At 45.3% G+C, this 24,057-nt stretch overlaps 1 protein-coding gene across 1 annotated transcript in view; it reads left to right on the plus strand.

The window, feature by feature from the left end:
- The window catches only part of PIEZO2 (piezo type mechanosensitive ion channel component 2), a 628,465-nt gene that overhangs the window by 331,884 nt on the left and 272,524 nt on the right, over positions 1-24,057 (plus strand). Inside the window, exon 5 of the mRNA XM_069731039.1 lies at positions 20,433-20,595. Coding sequence (XP_069587140.1) covers positions 20,433-20,595 — 163 coding nt within the window. The remainder of the gene's footprint in view (positions 1-20,432; positions 20,596-24,057) is intronic.

Consider the following 24,057-nt stretch of genomic DNA (forward strand, 5'->3'; position numbering starts at 1 on the left):
TATTTAAATGCACTTTTGCTTCTTTACTTAGTTACATCAGGGTTTTTGCTTACTTTTTCTCTTGTAGGTTTTAATGTTTTGTGGCCAATGTGAACATGTGTTTAACTTTTGCTTGTGTACCAACTCAAGTTAAGCTCAATTTTTGTTTTTAATGGTTTACTGTATGTAAACCATGTCTCATATCCTGTCGGGTTCTGTAATGATTTCGAAATAGCCGACAAATGAATTACTGGCTATTTTATCTAGCTCTGTATGAAATATAAATATATATGTATATACGGTATGTGTCTCACTGACATATTCAGTGCTTTGCGAAAGTATTCGGTCCCCTGAAACGTTTCAACCTTTTCCCGCATATCATGCTTCAAACATAAAGATACCAAATGTAAATTTTTGGTGAAGAATCACCAACAACTGGAACACAATTGTGAAGTTGAACGAAAATTTATTGGTTATTTTATATTTTTGTGAAATTTCAAAAACTGAAAAGTGGGGCATGCAATATTATTCGGCCCCATTAACTTAATACTTTGTTGCGCCACCTTTTGCTGCGATTACAGCTGCAAGTCGCTTGGGGTATATCTCTATCAGTTTTGTACATCGAGAGACTGAAATTCTTGCCCATTCTACCTTGACAAACAGCTCGAGCTCATTGAGGTTTGATGGAGATCGTTTGTGAACAGCAGTTTTCAACTCCAGCTCTTTCCACAGATTCTCAATTGGATTGAAGTCTGGACTTTGACTTGGCCATTCTAACACCTGGATACGTTTATTTGTGAACCATTCCATTGTAGATTTTGCTTTATGTTTGGGATCATTATAAGACAAATCTCTGTCCCAGTCTCAGGTCTTTTGCAGACTCCAACAGGTTTTCTTCAAAAATTGTCCTGTATTTGGCACCATCCATCTTCCCATCAATTTTAATCATCATCCTTGTTTCTGCTGAAGAAAAGCAGGCCCAAACCATGATGCTGCCATCACCATGTTTGACAGTGGAGATGGTGTGTTCAGGGTGATGAGCTGTGTTGCCCTTATGCCAAACATATCATTTGGCATTGTTGCCAAAAAGTTCGATTTTGGTTTCATCTGACCAGAGCACCTTCTTCCACATGTTTTGTGTGTCTCCCAGGTGGCTTGTTGCAAACTTTAAATGACACTTTTTATGGATATCTTTGAGAAATGGCTTTTTTCTTGCCACTCTTCCATAAAGGCCAGATTTGTGCAGTGTGCGACTGATTGTTGTCCTACAGACTGTCCCACCTCAGCTGTAGATCTCTGCAGTTCATCCAGAGTGATCATGTGCCTCTTGGCTGCATCTCTGATCAGTCTTCTCCTTGTTTGAAAGTTTATAGGGATGGCCGGGTCTTGGTAGATTTGCAGTGGTATGATACTCCTTCCATTTCAATATGATCGCTTGCACAGTGCTCCATGGTATGTTTAAAGGTTTGGAAATCATTTTGTATCCAAATCCAGCTTTAAACTCCTCCACAACAGTATCACGGACCTGCCTGTTGTGTTCCTTGGTCTTCATGATGCTCTCTGTGCTTCAAACAGAACCCTGAGACAATCACAGAGCAGGTGCATTTATATGGAGACTTGATTACACACAAGTAGATTATATTTATCATCATTAGGCATATAGGACAACATTGGATCATTCAGAGATCCACAATGAACTTCTGGAGTGAGTTTGCTGCACTGAAAGTAAGGGGGCCGAATAATATTGCACGCTACTCTTTTCAGTTTTTGAATTTCCACAAAAATTTAAAATAGCCAACACATTTCGTTCAACTTCACAATTGTGTTCCACTTGTTGTTGATTCTTCACCAAAAATTTACATTTGGTATCTTTATGTCTTTATGTTTGAAGCATGATATGTGGGAAAAGATTGAAAAGTTCCAGGGCAGCCGAATACTTTCGCAAGGCACTATATATATACGAATATTTGAGGCTATGGATCCATTATATGTCCATTTTGCAAGCCGGCAATATTCTTGCCATACAGATGTCACACGGATGCTTAGATGCGAGAAAATCGAATCCTCGCATTGCATACGGATCACTGTTGGGGAACATTTCTGAGAATCTCCTCCTGATCCCTAGTGTGGAACAACTGGATCAACGTTCATAAGAAGAACTTTATACACTTACATAATTATTTATGTTGTTATTTTTTTTTTTAATTAGTAGCAGCAATATAAACATAAACTGGCCCCTGGAGTTCCAATTATTCTAGTCTTTTATTTAAAAATAAAAACAATGAAAATGTTTCCCTAACAGGAATACTGACTGTGCTTACGGGGAATCAGCTTGAAAGGATAGAGACAGGCAAAGCTATCTTGGAAAATGTGCAAATAGTTAAAGAAATTAATACCGTATATACTCGAGTATAAGCCAAGATTTTCAGCTCACTTTTTACCCAGGGGTCGGCAGGTGAGGGGGAGCGGAGCTGTGTAATAATACTCACCTGCTCCTGGCGCGGTCCCCACGTCTGTGCCCCGGCAGCTTCTTCCTGTATTGAGCGGTCACATGGTACCGCTCATTACAGTAATGAATATGTACTCGACTCCACTCCCATTGGGGTGGAGCCGTATATTCATTACTGTAATGAGCGGTACCATGTGACCGCTCACTACAGGAAGAAGCTGCCGGCGCCGGGGAACAGACGTGCAGGGACCGCGCCAGGAGCAGGTGAGTATAACTCAGTGCACTATATTCACCTGCTCCCCGTTCCACCGTCGGCGCCGCTCCATCTTCCGCGTCCTCTGCAGTGGCGCTCAGGTCAGAGGGTGCGATGACGCGATTAGTGCGCGCCACCCTCTGCCTGAACGTCAGTGCACAGGACGGGGAGCGGTGCCGACGGTGGAACGGGAAATGTGAGTATAGAAAGTTCCAGGGGCCTGAGAGGTGAGTATGTAATTTTTTATTTTTTTAATCGCAGCAACAGCCTATGGGGCAAATGTCTGTATGGTGCATCTTATGGGGCCATGTACAGGATTATATGGGGCAAATATCTGTATGGAGCATCTTATGTGGCTATGTGCAGCATTATATGGGGCAAATATCTGTATGGAGCCATGTGCAGCATTATATGGGGCAAATATCTGTATGGGGCTATGTGCAGCATTATATGTGGCACATATCTCTATGGAGCATCTTATGGGGCCATATTCCACATTTGTGGAGCATTATACAGGGCAAATGTGTCTATGGAGCATCTTAAGGGGTCATAAACAACATTTGTGCAGCATTATATGGGGCATATTTTAATATGTAGCATCTTATGGAGCCCATCATAAACTGTATGGAGCATTATATGGGGCGTATTTTGTATGGAGCATCTTATGGGGCCCATCATGAACTGTATGGAGCATTATATGGGGCTCCTGATTCAGTATGGATATTTAAAAACACTTAAACTACTGATGTCTCAATTAATTTTACTTTATTGGTACCTATTTTTATTTTTGAAATTTACCAGTAGCTGCTGCATTTTCCACCGTAGACTTATACTCGACTCATTGAGTTTTCCCAGTTTTTTGTGGCAAAATTAGGGGGGTCGGCCTATACTCGGGTCGGCTTATACTCGACTATATACGGTAATTTATGCTTCTTCTTTGAAAGTAATTTTATAACTAAAGGAGGTTCCGTGCATGATAATTGTCTAGGGTGAGCTAACAGGAATGTTTTAAAGAGAATTTGTGAGCAGATTTTACCCCATCTGAGAGTAGCATAGTATAGGACCAGAGCCCCTGATTCTAGCAATGTATCACTTAATTTACTGATTGATGCAGTTTTGATAAAATCACTGTTGCAGATCTAGCAGTTCTCTGAATGCTAAGCTCTGTATAACCCCATTCATATCACTGATTGGCAGATTTATGTATGCACTGCATAGGCAGAAAGCTGCCAATCAGTTGTGGATGTGGGGGTAATAGAGAGCTCATGAATATACAGGGCTACATGGCAGCAGGTTTACTAGTCCTCTAATGATATTCTTGTTACCAAAACTACATCAAGCAGCTCAGTAAGTGGATTTTCTGTCTCTATTTTAAGCTATTCTTAGATTAGGTGGCAAAAATCTGGTGACAATTCCACTGTTAATTTCTGCAAATCCATAGTAACCCTTACTGCCCTGACCCTCCAAAACATTTTAGATTAGCATGCTCGTGTGATCTCTGAGTATTTGGATGTGTTCGGAGATTTAGATTCTGTCACCATAGCTGCATGATTTGCAGCTGCTAGACAGCCTGAGTACATATGGGGATTGCCTGTTTGTTAGGGAATCCCCACATGTACAGTGGGGCAAAACTGTATTTAGCCAGTCAGCAATAGTGCAAGTTCCACCACTTAAAAAGATGAGAGGCGTATGTAATTTACATCATAGGTAGACCTCAACTATGGGAGACAAACTGAGAAAAAAAAATCCAGAAAATCACATTGTCTGTTTTTTTTATCTTTTTTTTGCATATTATGGTGGAAAATAAGTATTTGGTCAGAAACAAACAATCAAGATTTCTGGCTCTCACAGACCTGTAACTTCTTCTTTAAGAGTCTCCTCTTTCCTCCACTCATTACCTGTAGTAATGGCACCTGTTTAAACTTGTTATCAGTATAAAAAGACACCTGTGCACACCCTCAAACAGTCTGACTCCAAACTCCACTATGGTGAAGACCAAAGAGCTGTCAAAGGACACCAGAAACAAAATTGTAGCCCTGCACCAGGCAGGGAAGACTGAATCTGCAATAGCCAACCAGCTTGGAGTGAAGAAATCAACAGTGGGAGCAATAATTAGAAAATGGAAGACATACAAGACCACTGATAATCTCCCTCGATCTGGGGCTCCACGCAAAATCCCACCCTGTGGGGTCAGAATGATCACAAGAACGGTGAGCAAAAATCCCAGAACCACGCGGGGGGACCGAGTGAATGAACTGCAGAGAGCTGGGACCAATGTAACAAGGCCTACCATAAGTAACACACTACGCCACCATGGACTCAGATCCTGCAGTGCCAGATGTGTCCCACTGCTTAAGCCAGTACATGTCCGGGCCCGTCTGAAGTTTGCTAGAGAGCATTTGGATGATCCAGAGGAGTTTTGGGAGAATGTCCTATCGTCTGATGAAACCAAACTGGAACTGTTTGGTAGAAACACAACTTGTCGTGTTTGGAGGAAAAAGAATACTGAGTTGCATCCATCAAACATCATACCTACTGTAAAGCATGGTGGTGGAAACATCATGCTTTGGGGCTGTTTCTCTGCAAAGGGGCCAGGACGACTGATTCGAGTACATGAATGAATGAATGGGGCCATGTATCGTGAGATTTTGAGTGCACAACTCCTTCCATCAGCAAGGGCATTGAAGATGAAACGTGGCTGGGTCTTTCAACATGACAATGATCCAAAGCACACCGCCAGGGCAACGAAGGAGTGGCTTTGTAAGAAGCATTTCAAGGTCCTGGAGTGGCCTAGCCAGTCTCCAGATCTCAACCCTATAGAAAACCTTTGGAGGGAGTTGAAAGTCCGTGTTGCCAAGCGAAAAACCAAAAACATCACTGCTCTAGAGGAGATCTGCATGGAGGAATGGGCCAACATACCAACAACAGTGTGTGGCAACCTTGTGAAGACTTACAGAAAACGTTTGACCTCTGTCATTGCCAACAAAGGATATATTACAAAGTATTGAGATGAAATTTTGTTTCTGACCAAATACTTATTTTCCACCATAATATGCAAATAAAATGTTAAAAAAAACAGACAATGTGATTTTCTGGATTTTTTTTCTCAGTTTGTCTCCCATAGTTGAGGTCTACCTATGATGTAAATTACAGACGCCTCTCATCTTTTTAAGTGGTGGAACTTGCACTATTGCTGACTGACTAAATACTTTTTTGCCCCACTGTATGTACCATTTTGGACCACCCAAATAAGTCTGATTTTATGAGATTTGGGCAAAACCACAATAAAATCCTTTCCGACCATCTTCCAAGGCCTGTCTGCCACCGGCAAATCATGCAACATGCCCGTGGGTCCCTGCCAGAAAGACCGATTCCTGGCACATGAAATGCAAGCCTGAACGTAATCCCTTGCGTCACGTGCCATCGGAGGCCACCAATAAGTTCTTGCAAACAGCTCAGTGTCCTCTTGATGCCAAAATGCCCTCGCACCTTGGAGGAGTGAGCCCAAGATAGGACCTCCGGGCGCAGGTTAGGTGGAACATAGGATTTGCCCCGGGGGCACCTGCTCTAGAGACATCAGAGCCACCGTCCATAGACTCTCCGATGGGACAATAAGACGTGGCTCGTCCCCCTCCTCTGAAGAGACAATGGAACGGGATAGGGCATCGACACATAAATTCTTCTCTCCAGAGAGAAACTGAAGGGTGAAGTTAAAGCGGGAGAAGAATAAGGACAATCTGGCCTGGTGAGAATTCAGACGCTGGGCCGTCTGCAAATAAAGCAGATTCTTGTGGTCGGTAAACACCTGAAAGGTGATGTCTCCACTCAGAAAAGGCTAACTTCATGGCCAGTAACTCCCTGTCCCTGATAGAATAGTTTCTCTCCTCCAGTGTGAAGGTCTTAGAGAAGACGAAACATGGGTGTTTCCAACCTTGAGCATCCTTCTGATATACGACTTCTGCCACACTGAGGGGAGAGGCATCCACCTACATTATCCACATTGGGCCGATGTAGCACAGGAGCCCTAGCAAAGTGGGACTTCACTGAAGTAAAAGCCTTGAAGACCTCCTCAGACCACTGCATGGGGTTAGCTCCCTTCTTGGTGAGGGCTACCAGAGGATCTACTAGGGTAGAGAAATGTGGAGTGAACTGCCAATAATAGTTGATAAACCCCATAAAGCTTTGCACCGCTTTTAGGGAATGCGGCTCTTGCCAGTTCATAACAGAGACCAGTTTTGCAGGATCCATGGCCAACCCCTTGGCCGAGATAATATACCCCAGGAAAGGCAAAGACTCCTGCTCAAACGTACACTTCTCTGACTTAACGAAAAGGGAATTCGCTCGTAAGAGTTTGAAGACTTTACAGACATCTCTTCGGTGAGTATCAATATCTGGAGAGTAAATAAGTATATCATCCAGATATGCTACTACTGAGGTGGATAGCAACTCCCGAAAGATGTCGTTAACAAAGTCTTGGAAGACGGCAGGAGAGTTTCAGAGACTAAACGGCATTACCAGATACTCCACTTAGATCTAACTTGGAAAATACCCTAGCCCTTCGCAGTCTGTCAAAGAGCTCTGAGATGAGAGACAGAGGGTATTTATTTTTGATGGTAATAGCATTTAACCCCCTATAGTCAATGCATGGATTCCCCGTTCTTCTTCTGAACAAAGAAGAAGCTCCCCCCCAGCAGGAGACACTGACTTCCTAATAAACCCTCTATCCAAATTCTCCCTGATGTATTGGGACATAGCCTCAGTCTCTGGGAGAGATGGCGGGTAAACGCGCCCCCAGGGAGGCTCAGAACCCGGCAAGAGGTCAATAGGACAGTCATATGGGCGATGAGGCGGAAGAGGCTTTTTTGGAGAGCACATCTGCATATTGCCAATAATGTTTAGGGAGAGAGGTTAGATCTGTGGTGACCTTGGATGAACCGATCAGAACCTGGGGCCCCAGACACCGTCCCTCACAAGACCTACTCCATCCTAATATGTTCCCAGTAGACCAGTCAATGTGAGGTGAATGGTGATGCAACCAAGGTATACCGAATAATACTTCGTCTATACCCTCAGGATTGACCAATAAAGAAATTATCTCCTGATGTTTTGGAGAAATAGCAAGGGAGAGAGGAATGGTCTGATGTGTGATCTGAGAGGATAAAACGGAGCCATTTACCACCCAGATGGTGTTTGGCTTGGTGAGCATTACTAGAGAGGTATTGCGTGCCGTTGGGCGAAAGCGGAGGACATAAAATTACCCTGAGCCCCGGAGTTCACGCAAACCTCTGGGAGGTCAATCCATAAGAAAGTGTCACCCTAAAAGTTAGTTTGGAAGACATCTCCACTGTGTCTAGTGAGCCTCCAACGATAGCAACTAGACGCAGTCGTTTTCCCTGCTGCTAGGGACACCAGTTGGCATAGTGGGCTTCCTGCCTACAGACATGGCAGGTCGGGTGTGTGCGAGCGGAACAAGAACTCAATTTTGCTCTCGATACCTCCATGGCTTCCACAGGCTCGCTAGCCTGAGCCGAAGACTCCATAGGTTTGGCAAATTTTGGAGCCAGTCTAAACCTCTGCCTACACTGGGCTCACTCCAACTTTCGTTCGGCATGCCGAAGGTCGATGCGGGTACAGACTGCTATAAGGTCCTCCAGTGTGAAAGGAATCTCCCTAATGGCCAGAACATCCTTTACATGATCAACAAGCACCTTACCGAATACCGGAATTAGGACTTTATCCAACCACTCCTACTCGGTTGCTAAAGTACGAAATTGGATGGCAAACTTGCTGACCATGGAGGAGTCCTGGGTCAATGCCAAGAGTAGGAGCACGGAGTCGTGGGTAACATGAGGTCCTAAGAAGACCTGTTTCAGAGCACTCAGAAAACGAGAGACACTGCACCACATGGTCATTGCTCTCCTACAGTGGCGTAGCCCACTCCAAGACCCTGTCCATTAATAAGGAGATCAACCACAACCCCACCTTAGCCCGCTCTGATGGGAAACATGATGCCAGTAGCTCCAAATGAATAGAGCACTGGTTCACGAATCCCCGACAGTCTCTTCCTTTCCCTGAGAACTTATCGGGCAGAGGAAAGTGTGTGAGAGACGGAACAGAGGTGGCAGTGGAAACTCTGGACACAGGTTCACTGGGCGCCTGAGCCGCTACTGCGGTAATATCCACAGCTGTAGTCGTGCACTCTAGAGCGGATAACCTGCCCTCCAGCTGTTGGATGTATCGCTGTAAATGCTGCTCGTCCGCCATTGCTAGCCAGACCCTGGCGATAAGATACTGTTAGGGTTGGCAGATCGCACTAAGTAAAATATGAATTAAGTTTAAGTGCGATCGCAACCCGGGGTTCACTGTGCAGAGATGGAAAACTGCAGCTAATATGAACAATGGCGAAACAACACAGCGAGGAAAAGCTCGCACTGAGTTCAAGGGAACCTGTCACCCCCCCAGGCGTTTGAAACTAAAAGAGCCACCTTGTGCAGCAGTAATGCTGCATTCTGACAAGGTGGCTCTTTTAGTTATTGGTGCTGTAAATGCAGAAATAATCCGTTTTGTAATCTGTCCGAAATACCTGTCTTCAGTCCTGGAGGTAGGTCTTCCCCCCCCCTGCTGCAGACGCCTCACAGCCGTCACTCAAGTCTTTTTGACTCAGCGCTGTTTGTTTTGAAATCTGACGGCGCCTGCGCTCTTCTGTCATGCCTGGGGCAGGCGCAGTGAGCGCTGCCCGTCTGTCCTCATATGCAGTCTCGTTGACTGCGCCTGTGCGTCCGCCCTGCTTGTGAATCCCAGCCCTGCGTGTCTAAGCCACTCACCCAGGTCGCAGTGCACATGCCCAGGAATCCCAGCCCCGCAGTGTGACTAAATCATAAGACACTGAGGGGCTGGGATTCACAAGCAGGGCGGCCTCACACACAGGCACAGTCGGCAAGACTGCATATAAGGACAGATGGGCAGTGCTCACTGCGCCTGCCCCAGGCAAGACAAAAGAGCGCAGGCGCCGGCAGATTTCAAAACAAACAGCGCTGAGGAGGCGGCGCCCGGCGCCAAGAAGACTTGAGTTACGGCTGTGAGGCGTATGCAGCAGGGGGGGGAAAGACCAGCCTCCAGGACTGAAAACAGGTATTTCTGACAAATTGCAAAATGGATTATTTCTGCATTTACAGCACCAATAACTTGTCAGAATGCAGCATTACTGCTGCACAAGGTGGCTCTTTTAGTTTCAAACGCCTGGGGGGTGACAGGTTCCCTTTAACCCCTTAGCGACCGCCGATACGCCTTTTAACGGCGGCCGCTAAGGGTACTTAAACCACAGCGCTGTTAATTAACGGCGCTGTGGAAAAAGTGAATAGCGCCCCCCAGAGTCGGATTTTCTCCGGGGTCTCGGCTGCCGGGGGTAGCCGAGACCCCAGAGAACATGATTCGGGGTTTTTTTTACCCACCCCGCATTTGCGATCGCCGGTAATTAACCGTTTACCGGCGATCGCAAAAAAAAAACGCGATCTCTTTTTAATTTCTCTGTCCTCCGATGTGATCGCACATCGGAGGACAGAGAAAAGGGGTCCCAGGTAGCCCACCAATACTCACCTATCTCCCCCAGTGCTCCTCGTGGCTCCCGGTGGGCGCCGCCATCTTCAAAATGGCGGGCGCATGCGCAGTGCGCCCGCCGGCCAGCCCCGCGAGAATCTTTGGGGTCTCGGCTGCCGGGGGTAGCTGAGACCCCAAAGAGCATGATCGGGGTCGGTTTTACCGACCCCTGTTTTGCGATCGCCGGTAATTAACTGTTTACCGGCAACCGCAAAAAAAAAAAAAAGCAAAGTGTAATTCTCTGTCCTCTGATGTGATCGCACATCAGAGGACAGAGAAATAAGGGGATTCGGGGACCCTGTCATACTCACCTGTGTCCCTGGATCCTCCTGCTGCTCCTCCTGGCCGCCGGCAAAAGAAAATGGAGGGCGCATGCGCAGTGCGCCCGCCATCTGTCTCCATCTGCTGGCCGGCAGGAGAACAGCAGTTGGGGCTAAAATTAGGGTTAGGGCTAGGGCTAGGGTTAGGGCTAGGGCTAGTGATAGGGTTAGGGCTAGGGTTAGGGCTAGGGTTAGGGTTAGGACTAGGGTTAGGGCTAGGGTTAGGGCTAGGGTTAGGGCTAGGGTTGGGGCTAAATTTAGGGTTAGGGTTGGGGATAAATCTAGGGTTAGGGTTGGGGCTAAATTTAGGGTTAGGCTTCTTTGACACTTACGTCGGTACGGGGCCGTCGCAATGCGTCGGCCCGACATACCGACGCACGTTGTGAAAATTGTGCACAACGTGGGCAGCGGCTGTAGTTTTTCAACGCATCCGCTGCCCAATCTATGTCCTGGGAAGGAGGGGGCGGAGTTACGGCCACGCTTGCGCGGTCAGAAATGGCGGATGCGACGTACAAAAAAACGTTTCATTGAACGTTTTTTGTGCCGACGGTCCGCCAAAACACAACTGATCCAGTGCACGACGGACGCGACGTGTGGCCATCCGTCACGATCCGTCGGCAATACAAGTCTATGGGCAAAAAACGCATCCTGCGGGCACATTTGCAGGATCCGTTTCTTGTCCAAAACGACGGATTGTGACGGATGCCAAACGATGCAAGTGTGAAAGTAGCCTTAGGGCTAGGGTTAGGGTTGGGGCTAAAGTTAGGGCTAGGGTTGGGGCTAAAGTTAGGGTTAGAGTTGGGATTAGGGTTAGGGTTTGGATTAGGGTTGGTATTAGGGTTAGGGTTGGAATTAGGGTTACGGTTGGGATTAGGGTTAGGTTTGGGATTAGGGTTAAGGTTAGGGTTGTGATTAGGGGTGTATTGGGATTAGGGTTAGGTTTGAGGTTAGGGTTGAGATTAGGATTAGGGGTGTGTTGGATTTAGGGTTTTGATTAGGGTTATGGTTGGGGTTGACATTAGGGTTGTTTTGGGGTAAGGGTTGTGATTATGGTTAGGGTTAGTGATTAGGATTATGGATCAGGTTGAGATTAGGGTTAGGGGTGTGTTGGGGTTAGGGTTGGAGCTTGAATTGGGGGGTTTCCACTGTTTAGGTACATCAGGGGGTCTCCAAACACGACAGCCAATTTTGCGCTCAAAAAGTCAAATGGTGCTCCCTCCCTTCTGAGCTCTGCCGTGCGCCCAAACAGTGGGTTACCCCCACATATGGGGCATCAGCGTACTCGGGACAAATTGGACAACAACTTCTGGGGTCCAATTTGTCTTGTTACCCTTGTGAAAATAAAAACTTGGGGGCTACAAAATCTTTTTTGTGGATTTTTTTTTTTTTTTTTATGACTCTGCATTCTAAACTTCTGTGAAGCACTTGGGCATTCAAAGTTCTCACCACACATCTAGATAAGTTCCTTGGGGGGTCTAGTTTCCAAAACAGGGTCACTTGGGGGGGTTACTACTGTTTAGGTACATCAGAGGCTCTGCAAACGCAACATAACGCCCACAGACCATTCTATCTAAGTCTTCATTCCAAAACGGCGCTCCTTCCCTTCCGAGCTCTGCCGTGCGCCCAAACAGTGGTTTACCCCCACATATGGGGCATCAGCATACTCAGGATAAATTGGACAACAACGTTAGTGGTCCAATTTCTCCTGTTACCCTTGTGAAAATAAAAACTTGGGGGCTACAATATCTTTTTTGTGAAAAAAAAAATATTTTTTATTTTCACAACTCTGCATTCTAAACTTCTGTGAAGCACTTGGGCATTCAAAGTTCTCACCACACATCTAGATAAGTTCCTTGGGGGGTCTAGTTTCCAAAATGGGGTCACTTGTGGGGGGTTACTACAGTTTACATACATCAGGGGCTCTGCAATCGCAACATAATGCCCACAGACCATTCTATCAAAGTCTAAATTCCAAAAAGGCGCTCCTTCCCTTCCGAGCTCTGCCGTGCGCCCAAACAGTGGTTTACCCCCACATATGGCGCATCAGCGTACTCGGGATAAATTGGACAACAACTATTGCTGTCCAATTTCAACTGTTACCCTTGTGAAAATAAAAACTTGGGGGCTACAATATCTTTTTTGTGGAAATAAAAATATTTTTTATTTTCACGACTCTGCATTCTAAACTTCTGTGAAGCACTTGGGCATTCAAAGTTCTCAACACACATCTAGATAAGTTCCTTGGGGGGTCTAGTTTCCAAAATTGGGTCACTTGTTGAGGGTTTCTACTGGTTAGGTACATCAGGGGCTCTGCAAACGCAACGTAATGCCCGCAGACCATTCTATCAAAGTCTGCATTCCAAAACGGCGCTCCTTCCTTCCGAGCTCTGACGTGCGCCCAAACAGTGGTTTACCCCCACATATGGGGTACCAGCATACTCAGGACAAATTTGACAACAACTTTTGGGGTCCAATTTCTCTTGTTACCCTTGTGAAAATAAAAACTTGGGGGCTAAAAAATCTTTTACGTGGAAAAAAAAATCTTTTTTATTTTCACGACTTTTTTTTTTCATGGCTCTACGTTATAAACTTCTGTGAAGCACATGGGGGTTCAAAGTGCTCACCACACATCTAGATAAGTTCCTTAAGGGGTCTAGTTTCCAAAATGCGGTCACTTGTGGGGGATTTCTACTGTTTAGGCACATCAGGGGCTCTCCAAACGCGACATGGCGTCCGATCTCAATTCCAGCCAATTCTACATTGAAAAAGTAAAACGGCACTCCTTCTCTTCCAAGCTCTGCGGTGCGCCCAAACAGTGGTTTACCCCCACATATTGAGTATCGACGTACTCAGCAGAAATTGCACAACAACTATAGTGGTCTAATTTCTCCTGTTACCCTTGTGAAAATAAAAATATGTGGGCAAAAAGATCATTTTTGTAGAAAAAATGCGATTTTTTTTTTCATGGCTCTACGTTATAAACTTCTGTGAAGCACATGGGGGTTCAAAGTGCTCACCACACATCTAGATAAGTTCCTTAAGGGGTCTAGTTTCCAAAATGGTGTCACTTGTGGGGGGTTTCCACTGTTTAAGCACATCAGGGGCTCTCCAAACGCGACATGGCGTCCAATCTCAATTCCAGCCAATTCTACATTGAAAAAGTAAAACGGCACTCCTTCACTTCCAAGCTCTGCGGTGCGCCCAAACAATGGTTTACCCTCACATATGGGGTATAGGCGTATTCAGGAGAAATCGCACAACAACTTTTGTGGTCTAATTTCTCCTGTTACCCTTGTGAAAATAAGAATTTGTGGGCGAAAAGATCATTTTTGTGTAAACAAGCGATTTTTTATTTTCACGGCTCTACGTTATAAACTTCTGTGAAGCACTTGGGGGTTCAAAGTGCTCACCACACATCTAGATAAGTTCCTTAAGGGGTCTAGTTTCCAAAATGGTGTCACTTGTGGGGCGTTTCCACTGTTTAGGCACATCAGGGGCTCTCTAAACGTGACATGGCGTCCGATCTCAATTCCAGCCAATTCTGCATTGAAAAAGTCAAATGGCGCTCCTTCACTTCTAAGTTCTGCGGTGCGCCCAAAAAGTGCTTTACCCCCACATATGGGGTATTGGCGTATTCAGGAGAAATTGCATAACAAAATTTATGGTTACATTTCTGTTTTTACACTTGTGAAAATAAAAAAAATGGTTCTGAATTAAGATGTTTGCAAAAAAAAAGTTAAATGTTCATTTTTTCCTTCCACATTGTTTCAGTTCCTGTGAAGCACGTAAAGTGTTAATAAACTTCTTTAATGTGGTTTTGAGAACCTTGAGGGGTGTAGTTTTTAGAATGGTGTCACACTTCGTTATTTTCTATCATATAGACCCCTCAAAATGACTTCAAATGTGATGTGGTCCCTAAAAAAAATGGTGTTGTAAAAATGAGAAATTGCTGGTCAACTTTTAACCCTTATAACTCCCTAACAAAAAAAAATTTTGTTTCCAAAATTGTGCTGATGTAAACTAGACATGTGGGATATGTTACTTATTAAGTATTTTTCATGACATATCTCTCTGATTTAACCCCTTCATGACCCAGCCTATTTTGACCTTAAAGACCTTGCCGTTTTTTGCAATTCTGACCAGTGTCCCTTTATGAGGTAATAACTCAGGAACGCTTCAATGGATCCTAGCGGTTCTGAGATTGTTTTTTCGTGACATATTGGGCTTCATGTTAGTGGTAAATTTAGGTCAATAAATTCTGTGTTTATTTGTGATAAAAACGGAAATTTGGCGAAAATTTTGAAAATTTCGCAATTTTCACATTTTGAATTTTTATTCTGTTAAACCAGAGAGGTATGTGACAAAAAATAGTTAATAAATAACATTTCCCACATGTTTACTTTACATCAGCACAATTTTGTAAACAAAATTTTTTTTTGCTAGGAAGTTATAAGGGTTAAAATTTGACCAGCGATTTCTCATTTTTACAACGAAATTTACAAAACCATTTTTTTTAGGGACCACCTCACATTTGAAGTCAGTTTGAGAGGTCTATATGGCTGAAAATACCCAAAAGTGACACCATTCTAAAAAATGCACCCCTCAAGGTGCTCAAAACCACATTCAAGAAGTTTATTTAACCTTCAGGTGCTTCACAGCAGCAGAAGCAACATGGAAGGAAAAAATGAACATTTAACTTTTTAGTCACAAAAATGATTTTTCAGCAACAATTTTTGTATTTTCCCAATGGTAAAAGGAGAAACTGAACCACGAAAGTTGTTGTCCAATTTGTTCTGAGTACGCTGATACCTCATATGTGGGGGTAAACCACTGTTTGGGCACACGGCAGGGCTTGGAAGGGAAGGAGCGCCATTTGACTTTTTGAATGAAAAATTGGCTGCACTCTTTAGCGGACACCATGTCAAGTTTGGAGAGCCCCCGTGTGCCTAAAAATTGGAGCTCCCCCACAAGTGACCCCATTTTGGAAACTAGACGCCCCAAGGAACTTATCTAGATGCATAGTGAGCGCTTTAAACCCCCAGCTGCTTCACAAATTGATCCGTAAAAATGAAAAAGTACTATTTTTTCACAAAAAAAATTCTTTTAGCCTCAATTTTTTCATTTTCACATGGACAACAGGATAAAATGGATCCTAAAATTTGTTTGGCAATTTCTCCTGAGCACACCGATACCTCACATGTGGGGGTAAACCACTGTTTGGGCACATGGTAAGGCTCGGAAGGGAAGGAGCGCCATTTGACTTTTTGAATGAAAAATTATCTCCATCGTTAGCGGACACCATGTCGCGTTTGGAGAGACCCTGTGTGCTTAAACATTGGAGCTCCCCCACAAGTGACCCCATTTTGGAAACTGGACCCCCCAAGGAACTTATCTAGATGCCTAGTGAGCACTTTAAACCCTCAGGTGCTTCACAAATTGTTCCGTAAAAATGAAAAAGTGCTTTTTTTTTCACAAAAAATTTCTTTTCGCCTCAATTTTTTCATTTTCACATGGGCAATAGGATAAAATGGATCCTAAAATTTGTTGAGCAATTTCTCCCGAGTACGCCGATACCTCATATGTGGGGGTAAACCACTGTTTGGGCACACGGCAGGGCTCGGAAGGGAAGGCGCGCCTTTTGACTTTTTGAATGGAGAATTAGCTCCATTTGTTAGCGGACACCATGTCGCATTTGGAGAGCCCCTGTGTGCCTATGCAATGGAGCTCCCCCACAAGTGACCCCATTTTGGAAACTAGACCCCCCAAGGAACTTATCTAGATGCATACTGAGCACTTTAAACCCCAAAGTGCTTCACAGAAGTTTATAATGCAGGGCCATGAAAATAAAAAATAATTTTTCTTTTCTCAAAAATGATTTTTTAGCCTGGAATTTCCTATTTTGCCAGTGGTAATAGGAGAAATTGGACCACAAATGTTGTTGTCCAGTTTGTCCTGAGTATGCTGATACCCCATATGTGGGGGTAAACCACTGTTTGGGCGCACGGGAGGGCTCAGAAGGGAAGGCACGCCATTTGGCTTTTTAAATGGAAAATTAGCTCCAATCATTAGCGGACACCATGTCGCGTTTGGAGAGCCCCTGTGTGCCTAAACATTAGAGATCCCCCACAAATGACCCCATTTTGGAAACTAGACCCCCAAAGGAACTAATCTAGATGTGTGGTGAGCACTTTTAACCCTCAAGTGCTTCACAGAAGTTTATAACGCAGAGCCATGAAAAAAAAAAAAAATCTTTTCTCAAAAATGATTTTTTAGCCCGCAATTTTTTATTTTCCCAAGGGTAACAGGAGAAATTTGACCCCAAAAGTTGTTGTCCAGTTTCTCCTGAGTACGCTGATACCCAATATGTGGGGGTAAACCACTGTTTAGGCACATGTTGGGGCTCGGAAGTGAAGAAGTGACGTTATGAAATGCAGACTTTGATGGAATGCTCTTCGGGCGTCACGTTGCGTTTGCAGAGCCCCTGATGTTGCTAAACAGTAGAAACCCCCCACAAGTGACCCCATTTTGGAAACTAGACCCCGAAAGGAACTTATCTAGATATGTGGTTAGCACTTTCAACCCCCAAGTGCTTTACAGAAGTTTATAATGCAGAGCCGTGAAAATAATAAATACGTTTTCTTTCCTCAAAAATAATTTTTTAGCCCAGAATTTTTTATTTTCCTAAGGGTTACAGGAGAAATTGGACCCCAAAAGTTGTTGTCCAGTTTCTCCTGAGTAAGCTGATACCCCATGTGTGAGGGTAAACCACTGTTTGGGCACACGTCGGGGCTCAGAAGGGAAGTAGTGACTTTTGAAATGCAGACTTTGATGGAATGGTCTGCGGGCGTCACGTTGCGTTTGCAGAGCCCCTGGTGTGCCTAAACAGTAGAAACCCCACACAAGTGACCCCATTTTGGAAACTAGACCCCCCAAGGAACTTATCTAGATATGTGGTGAGCACTTTGAACCCCCAAGTGCTTCACAGACGTTTACAACGCAGAGCCGTGAAAATAAAAAATCATTTTTCTTTCCTCAAAAATGATGTTTTAGCAAGCAATTTTTTATTTTCTCAAGGGTAACAGTAGAAATTGGACCCCAGTAATTGTTGCGCAGTTTGTCCTGAGTATGCTGGTACCCCATATGTGGGGGTGAACCACTGTTTGGGCACACGTCGGGGCTCGGAAGTGAGGGAGCACCATTTGACTTTTTGAATACAAGATTGGCTGGAATCAATGGTGGCGCCATGTTGCGTTTGGAGACCCCTGATGTGCCTAAACAGTGGAAACCCCTCAATTCTAACTCCAACACACCCCTAACCCTTATCCCAACTGTAGCCATAACCCTAATCACAACCCTAACCCCAACACACCCGTAACCCCAACACACCCCTAACCCTAACCACAACCCTAATTCCAACCCAACCCTAGCCCTAAGGCTATGTGCCCCCGTTGTGGATTCGTGTGAGATATTTCCGCACCATTTTTGAAAAATCCGCGGGTAAAAGGCACTGCGTTTTACCTGCGGATTTACCGCGGATTTCCAGTGTTTTTTGTCCGGATTTCACCTGCGGATTCCTATTGAGGAACAGGTGTAAAACGCTGCGGAATCCGCACAAAGAATTGACATGCTGCGGGAAATACAACGCAGCGTTTCCGCGCGGTATTTTCCGCAACATGGGCACAGCGGATTTGGTTTTCCATATGTTTACATGGTACTGTAAACCTGATGGAACACTGCTGCGAATCCGCAGTGGCGAATCCGCAGCGGCCAATCCGCAGCCAAATCCGCACCGTGTGCACATAGCCTAATTCTAAAGGTATGTGCACACGCTGCGGAAAACGCTGCGGATCCGCAGCATTTTCCCATGAGTTTACAGTTCAATGCAAACCTACGGGAAACAAAAATCGCTGTGCCCATGCTGCGGAAAAACTGCACGGAAACGCAGCGGTTTACATTCCGCAGCATGTCGCTTCTTTCTGCGGATTCCGCAACGGTTTTACAACTGCTCAAATAGAAAATCGCAGTTGTAAAACCGCATTGAAATGCGCAGAAAAAACATGGTAAATCCGCCATAAATCCGCAGCGGTTTAGCACTGCGGATTTATCAAATCCGCAGCGGAAAAATCCGCAGAGGACCAGAATACGTGTGCACATACCGAAACCCTACCCCTAACCCTAACCCTACCCCTAACCCTACCCCTAACCCTAACCCTACCCCTAACCCTACCCCTAACCCTAACCCTACCCCTAACCCTACCCCTAACCCTACCCCTAACCCTAACCCTAACCCTAACCCTAGTTCTTACCCCAACCTTAGTGGAAAAAAAAAAAAAAAATTTATTGTCCCTACCTATGGGGGTGACAAAGGGGGGGGGTGTCATTTACTTTTTTTTTTATTTTGATCACTGAGATAGATTATATCTCAGTGATCAAAATTCACTCTGGAACGAATCTGCCGGCCGGCAGATTCGGCGGGCGCACTGCACATGCGCCCGCCATTTTGGAAGATGACGGCGCCCAGGCAGAAGACGGACGGGACCCCGGCTGGATCGGTAAGTATGATGGGGTGGGGGGGGACCACGGGGGGGGCGTCGGAGCACGGGGGGGGGGGTGGATCGGAACACGGGGGGGGGTGGATTGGAGCACGGACTGGGGGAACGCTGTGCGGGCAGGCGGATCGGAGCACGGGGGGGGGATCGCTGTGCGGGGGGGGTGATCGCTGTGCGGGGGGGGTGATCGGAGTGCGGGGGGGTTTGATTAGAGCATGGGGGGTGTGATTGGAGCACGGGGGGAGCGGGCAGGAGGACGGGGGAGCGGAGCACAGGACCGAGGAGAGCGGACCACAGATCGGGGGGCTGGGGGGGCGATCGGAGGAGTGGGGTGGGTGCACATTAGTGTGTCCAGCCATGGCCGATGATATTGCAGCATCGGCCATGGCTGGATTGTAATATTTCACCATTTTTTTAGGTGAAATATTACAAATCGCTCTGATTGGCAGTTTCACTTTCAACAGCCAATCAGAGCGATCGTAGCCACGAGGGGGTGAAGCCACCCCCCCTGGGCTAAACTACCACTCCCCCTGTCCCTGCAGATCGGGTGAAATGGGAGTTAACCCTTTCACCCGATCTGCAGGGACGCAATCATTCCATGACGCATATGCTGCGTCATGGGTCGGAATGGCACCGACTTTCATGACGCAGCGTATGCGTCAAAGGTCGGGAAGGGGTTAAGGGCATAAAAATACAAAATTTGAAAATTGCAAAATTTTAAAAATTTTCGCCATATTTCCGTTTTTTTCATAAATAATCGCAAGTAATATCGAAGAAATGTTACCACTAACATGAAGTACAATATGTCACGAAAAAACATTCTCAGAATCAGCGGGATCCGTTGAAGCGTTCCAGAGTTATAACCTCATAAAGTTACAGTGGTCAGAATTGCAAAAATTGGCTCGGTCATTAAGTACCATATTGGCTCTGTCACTAAGGGGTTAAATATCACTCAGTGTATAGCACACGAGGCTGTGTCAATCGCACACAGCAGCAGAAAAGATTCTCTGCAGTAGATAGATCTATTTTTCAGTCAATACTTTTAGCAATCATTCTACAGGTCTTACATTATTTGCATCTTAGTAGTTAATTTAGCATCTTCAGAGGGTTGAAGATGGAAGCAGAAGAATAGTAAAATATATAGTTACATTCTCATTGTAAACTTATACAAACTATATTACCATAGTGCTTGGGTTGGAATCTCTACAGTTCATTCCAATTTATTGGTTGATTCAGTATTTTATTTCTACTTATTGACAATAAAATATCTATTTTTTTCTCTACAGTGTAAAGGGAGCAGATCCTGGCAATGGGATCCGAGTCTTTGTACCAGATATTGGTATGTTTATTGCCAGTTTGGCCACTTGGCTGTTTTGCAAGAAGCTTGTCCAAAAATCATTGACTGAGGAAGATGCACAATACAACGCACAGTTTGTAAATGAAGAACTGGTAAGTAGAGATGAATTTCTTGCTTTATCATCATATAAACTATAACTCTGAAGCAGAATATGAATATAAATGACCAGTTACAATTCATACAGTATGTATTCACATGTAAAAAATTTTTAAATGATATGAAAAATTTAGTAAACTGGACATTATGTGTCTGCTTTGTTGTTGTTATTATTATTATTATTATACATTTTTATAGTGCCATTTATTCCATGGCGCTTTACATGTGAAAAGGGGGCAAATATAGACAAGTACAATAAACATGAGCAAAAACAAGGCACTAACGGGTACAGAAGGAGAGAGGACCCTGCCCGCGAGGGCTCACAGTCTACAGGGGATGGGTGAGGATACACTAGGAGAGGGTAGAGCTGGTTGTGCGGCAGTTCAGTGGATTGAGGATCACTGAAAGATGTAGGCTTGTCAGAAGAGGTGGGTCTTCAGGTTCTTTTTGAAGGTTTCCGTGGTAGGTGAGAGTCTGATGTGTTGGTTTATAGAGTTCCAGAGTATGGGGGAAGCACGGGAGAAGTCTTGTATGCGGTTGTGGGAAGAAGAGATAAGAGGGGAGTAGAGAAGGAGATCCTGAGAGGATCAAAGGTTGCTTATAGGTAAGTACCGGGAGACCGTGTCACAGATATATGGAGGAGACAGGTTGTGGATGGCTTTTTATGTCATAGTAAGGGTTTTGAACTGGAGTCTCTGGACGATAGGAAGCCAGTGAAGGGCTTGGTATAGGGGAGAGGCTGAGGAATAGTGGGGAGACAGGTAGATTAGTCGGGCAGCAGAGTGTAGAATGGATTGGAGTGGTGCCAGAGTGCTAGAGGGGAAGCTAGAGAGTAGGAGGTTGCAGTAGTCAAGGCAGGAGATAAGGGTGTGCACTAGTTTTTTTTTGGTGTCTTGGACAAGGAATGCACGGATCCAGGAAATATTTTTGAGTTTGAGTCGGCAGGAGGAGGCAAGGGCTTGGATATGTGGCTTGAAAGAGAGGGCAGAGTCAAGGATCACCTCGAGGCACCGAGCGTGTGGGACTGGGGAAAGTGAGCAGCCATTGACATTGATGGATAGGACTGGTGGACGTGCAGAGTGAGATGGGGGAAAGATGATGAATTCAGTTTTGTCTATGTTCAATTTTAGAAAGCGAGCAGAAAAGAAGGCTGAGATAGCAGACAGATATTATAGGATTTTGGCGAGTAAGGAGGTGAGGTCAAGTCCGGATAGGTAGATCTGCGTGTCATCGGCGTAGAGATGATACTGCAAACCGTGGGATTCTATGAGCTGTCCCAGGCCGAAGGTGTAGATGGAGAAGAGTTGGGGTCCTAGAACTGAGCCTTGAGGTACACCGACAGGTAAGGGACAAGGTGAGGACGTAGTGTGGGAGAGGGAGACACTGAATGTTCGGTCTGTTAGATATGATGAGATCCAGGATAGGGCCAAGTCTGTGATGCCAAGAGATGAGAGAATCTGTAGCAAGAGGGAATGGTCAACAGTGTCAAAGGCAGAAGACAGGTCCAGGAGAAGGAGGACAGAGTAGTGTCGCTTTCTCTTGGCGATTAGTAGGTCATTGGTGACTTTAGTTAGGGCAGTTTCAGTTAAGTGATGCGGTCAGAAGCCAGATTGTAACCGGTCAAAGAGGGAGCAGGAGGAGAGGTGGGAGGATAGTTCTAGATAGACATGCTGTTCAAGTAGTTTTGAGGCATAAAGGAGAAGAGATATCGGGCGATAGCTAGACACAGAATGGGTCGAGGGAGGGCTCTTTGAGGATGGGTGTGATCGAGGCATGTTTGAAGGATGAGGGAAAGACAGCATTTGTAAGTGAGAGGCTGAAGAGGTGTGTTAGAGTTGAGATGAAGACTGTGGAAAAGTTAGGGATGAGGTGGGACGAGAGTGGGTCAAGCGTGCAAGTGGTGATCATGACAGGAGGGTGGAAAGCTGATCTTCTGTCATGTGTAGAAGTTGGTTTTGTAGGAACAGGACTGAGCAGCTAATAGGGGCATTGGGGGGGCTGCGGGCCAAAGTTTTATCTGATCTTATCGATCTTCTGCTTAAAGAAGGAGGCAAAATCTTCAGCACTAATGAGAGGAGAGGGAGGAGGTGCTGGGGTACGGAGTAGAGAATTGAAAGTGTTGAAAAGCTGTTTAGGGTTGTGATACAGGGAGGATATGAGAGATGAGAAGTAAGTTTGTTTTGTGGTAGTGAGCATGGACTTGAAGCTGGCGAGGGACTGCTTGTATGCGATGAAGTGCTTGGTAGAGTGGGATCGCTTCCATCTCCACTCAGCGACCCCGGAAGCCCGTCTCAGTTCTTTGGCCAGGCTAATCAGCCAGGGCTGCCTGTTGATTGTACAAGTTTTGCTATGCGTGAGAGGGGCGGCTGAATTAAGTGTTGCTGTTATTGTGGTGATATAAAAAGTGGCAACAGCATCTTTGTCATGAAGGGAAGCTATGTCTGTAAGAGGAAGAAGGAATCTGATTGTAAATTGAGGTGTTTGAGATTTCTGCGAGGGTGAGTGAGTTTGTGGAGTGGGGGTTGCGCACTAGGAGAGGAGAGGGAAGAGAATGTCAGTAGGTTGTGGTCAGACAGGAGGAGGGGTGAGATTAGTAAGTGAACAGAAGCGGGTGAAGATAAGGTCCAGCGTGTGGCCATCTTTGTGAGTGGCCGCAGAGAACCATTGAGTGAGGCTGAAGGAGGCAGTGAGCGATAAAAGTTTAGAGGCAGCTGTGGTGGAAGTGTCAATGGGGATATTGAAGTTACCCATGATGATAGTAGGGATGTCGGCAGAGAGGAAGTGAAGTAGCCAGGCGGTCAAGAAAAGTGGAGATGGCTAGTTCTGGTGGGCAGTAAATGATGGCTATCTGGAGGTTGGAGGGGGAGTAGATGCAAATAGAGTTAACCTCAAACGAGGGAACAGTAGCGGAGGGTGGTAGCGGAATTGGGGTAAAGGAGCAAGTATCGGACAGGAGCAAGCCAACTCCTCCACTACGTTTGTTGCTGGGGCGAGAAGAGTGAGAGAGACGGAATCCACCATAGGAAAGCGCAGCTGGAGAGGCTGAGTCAGAGGGGGTGAGTGATGGCAAGGAAGAAGAGTTTGTTGATGATGAAGATGTCATGGATAAACAACAGATTGTTGCAGACATTTTTATCAGACTTCTATTAAAGCAATTCTCCCTTTTAACTCTTCACTACCACAGGTTTCTCTGTTTATAGTGCTATGCTAGTTAGTTATTTACTAGCTACTTATCTAATATTTATTTATAATATTTATTAGAAAAATATAATTCTGCTGTCTTATGCCATATAGCATCTTACACAGTGTGACTCACAATGCTCCACCTCCAGAAAGAATTGATATACCACTTAGCAGAACATCCAACCTATTCATTACATTTCTTGGAGTTTTAAGGGTGTCCAGTGTCATAAGAACTGCAATTCTCTTTTCTATTTTGCTGCAATATCAGTTGTATT

The sequence above is a fragment of the Ranitomeya imitator genome, chromosome 6 (assembly GCF_032444005.1).
Source record: "Ranitomeya imitator isolate aRanImi1 chromosome 6, aRanImi1.pri, whole genome shotgun sequence".
In the NCBI taxonomy this organism is placed as follows: Eukaryota; Metazoa; Chordata; class Amphibia; order Anura; family Dendrobatidae; genus Ranitomeya; species Ranitomeya imitator.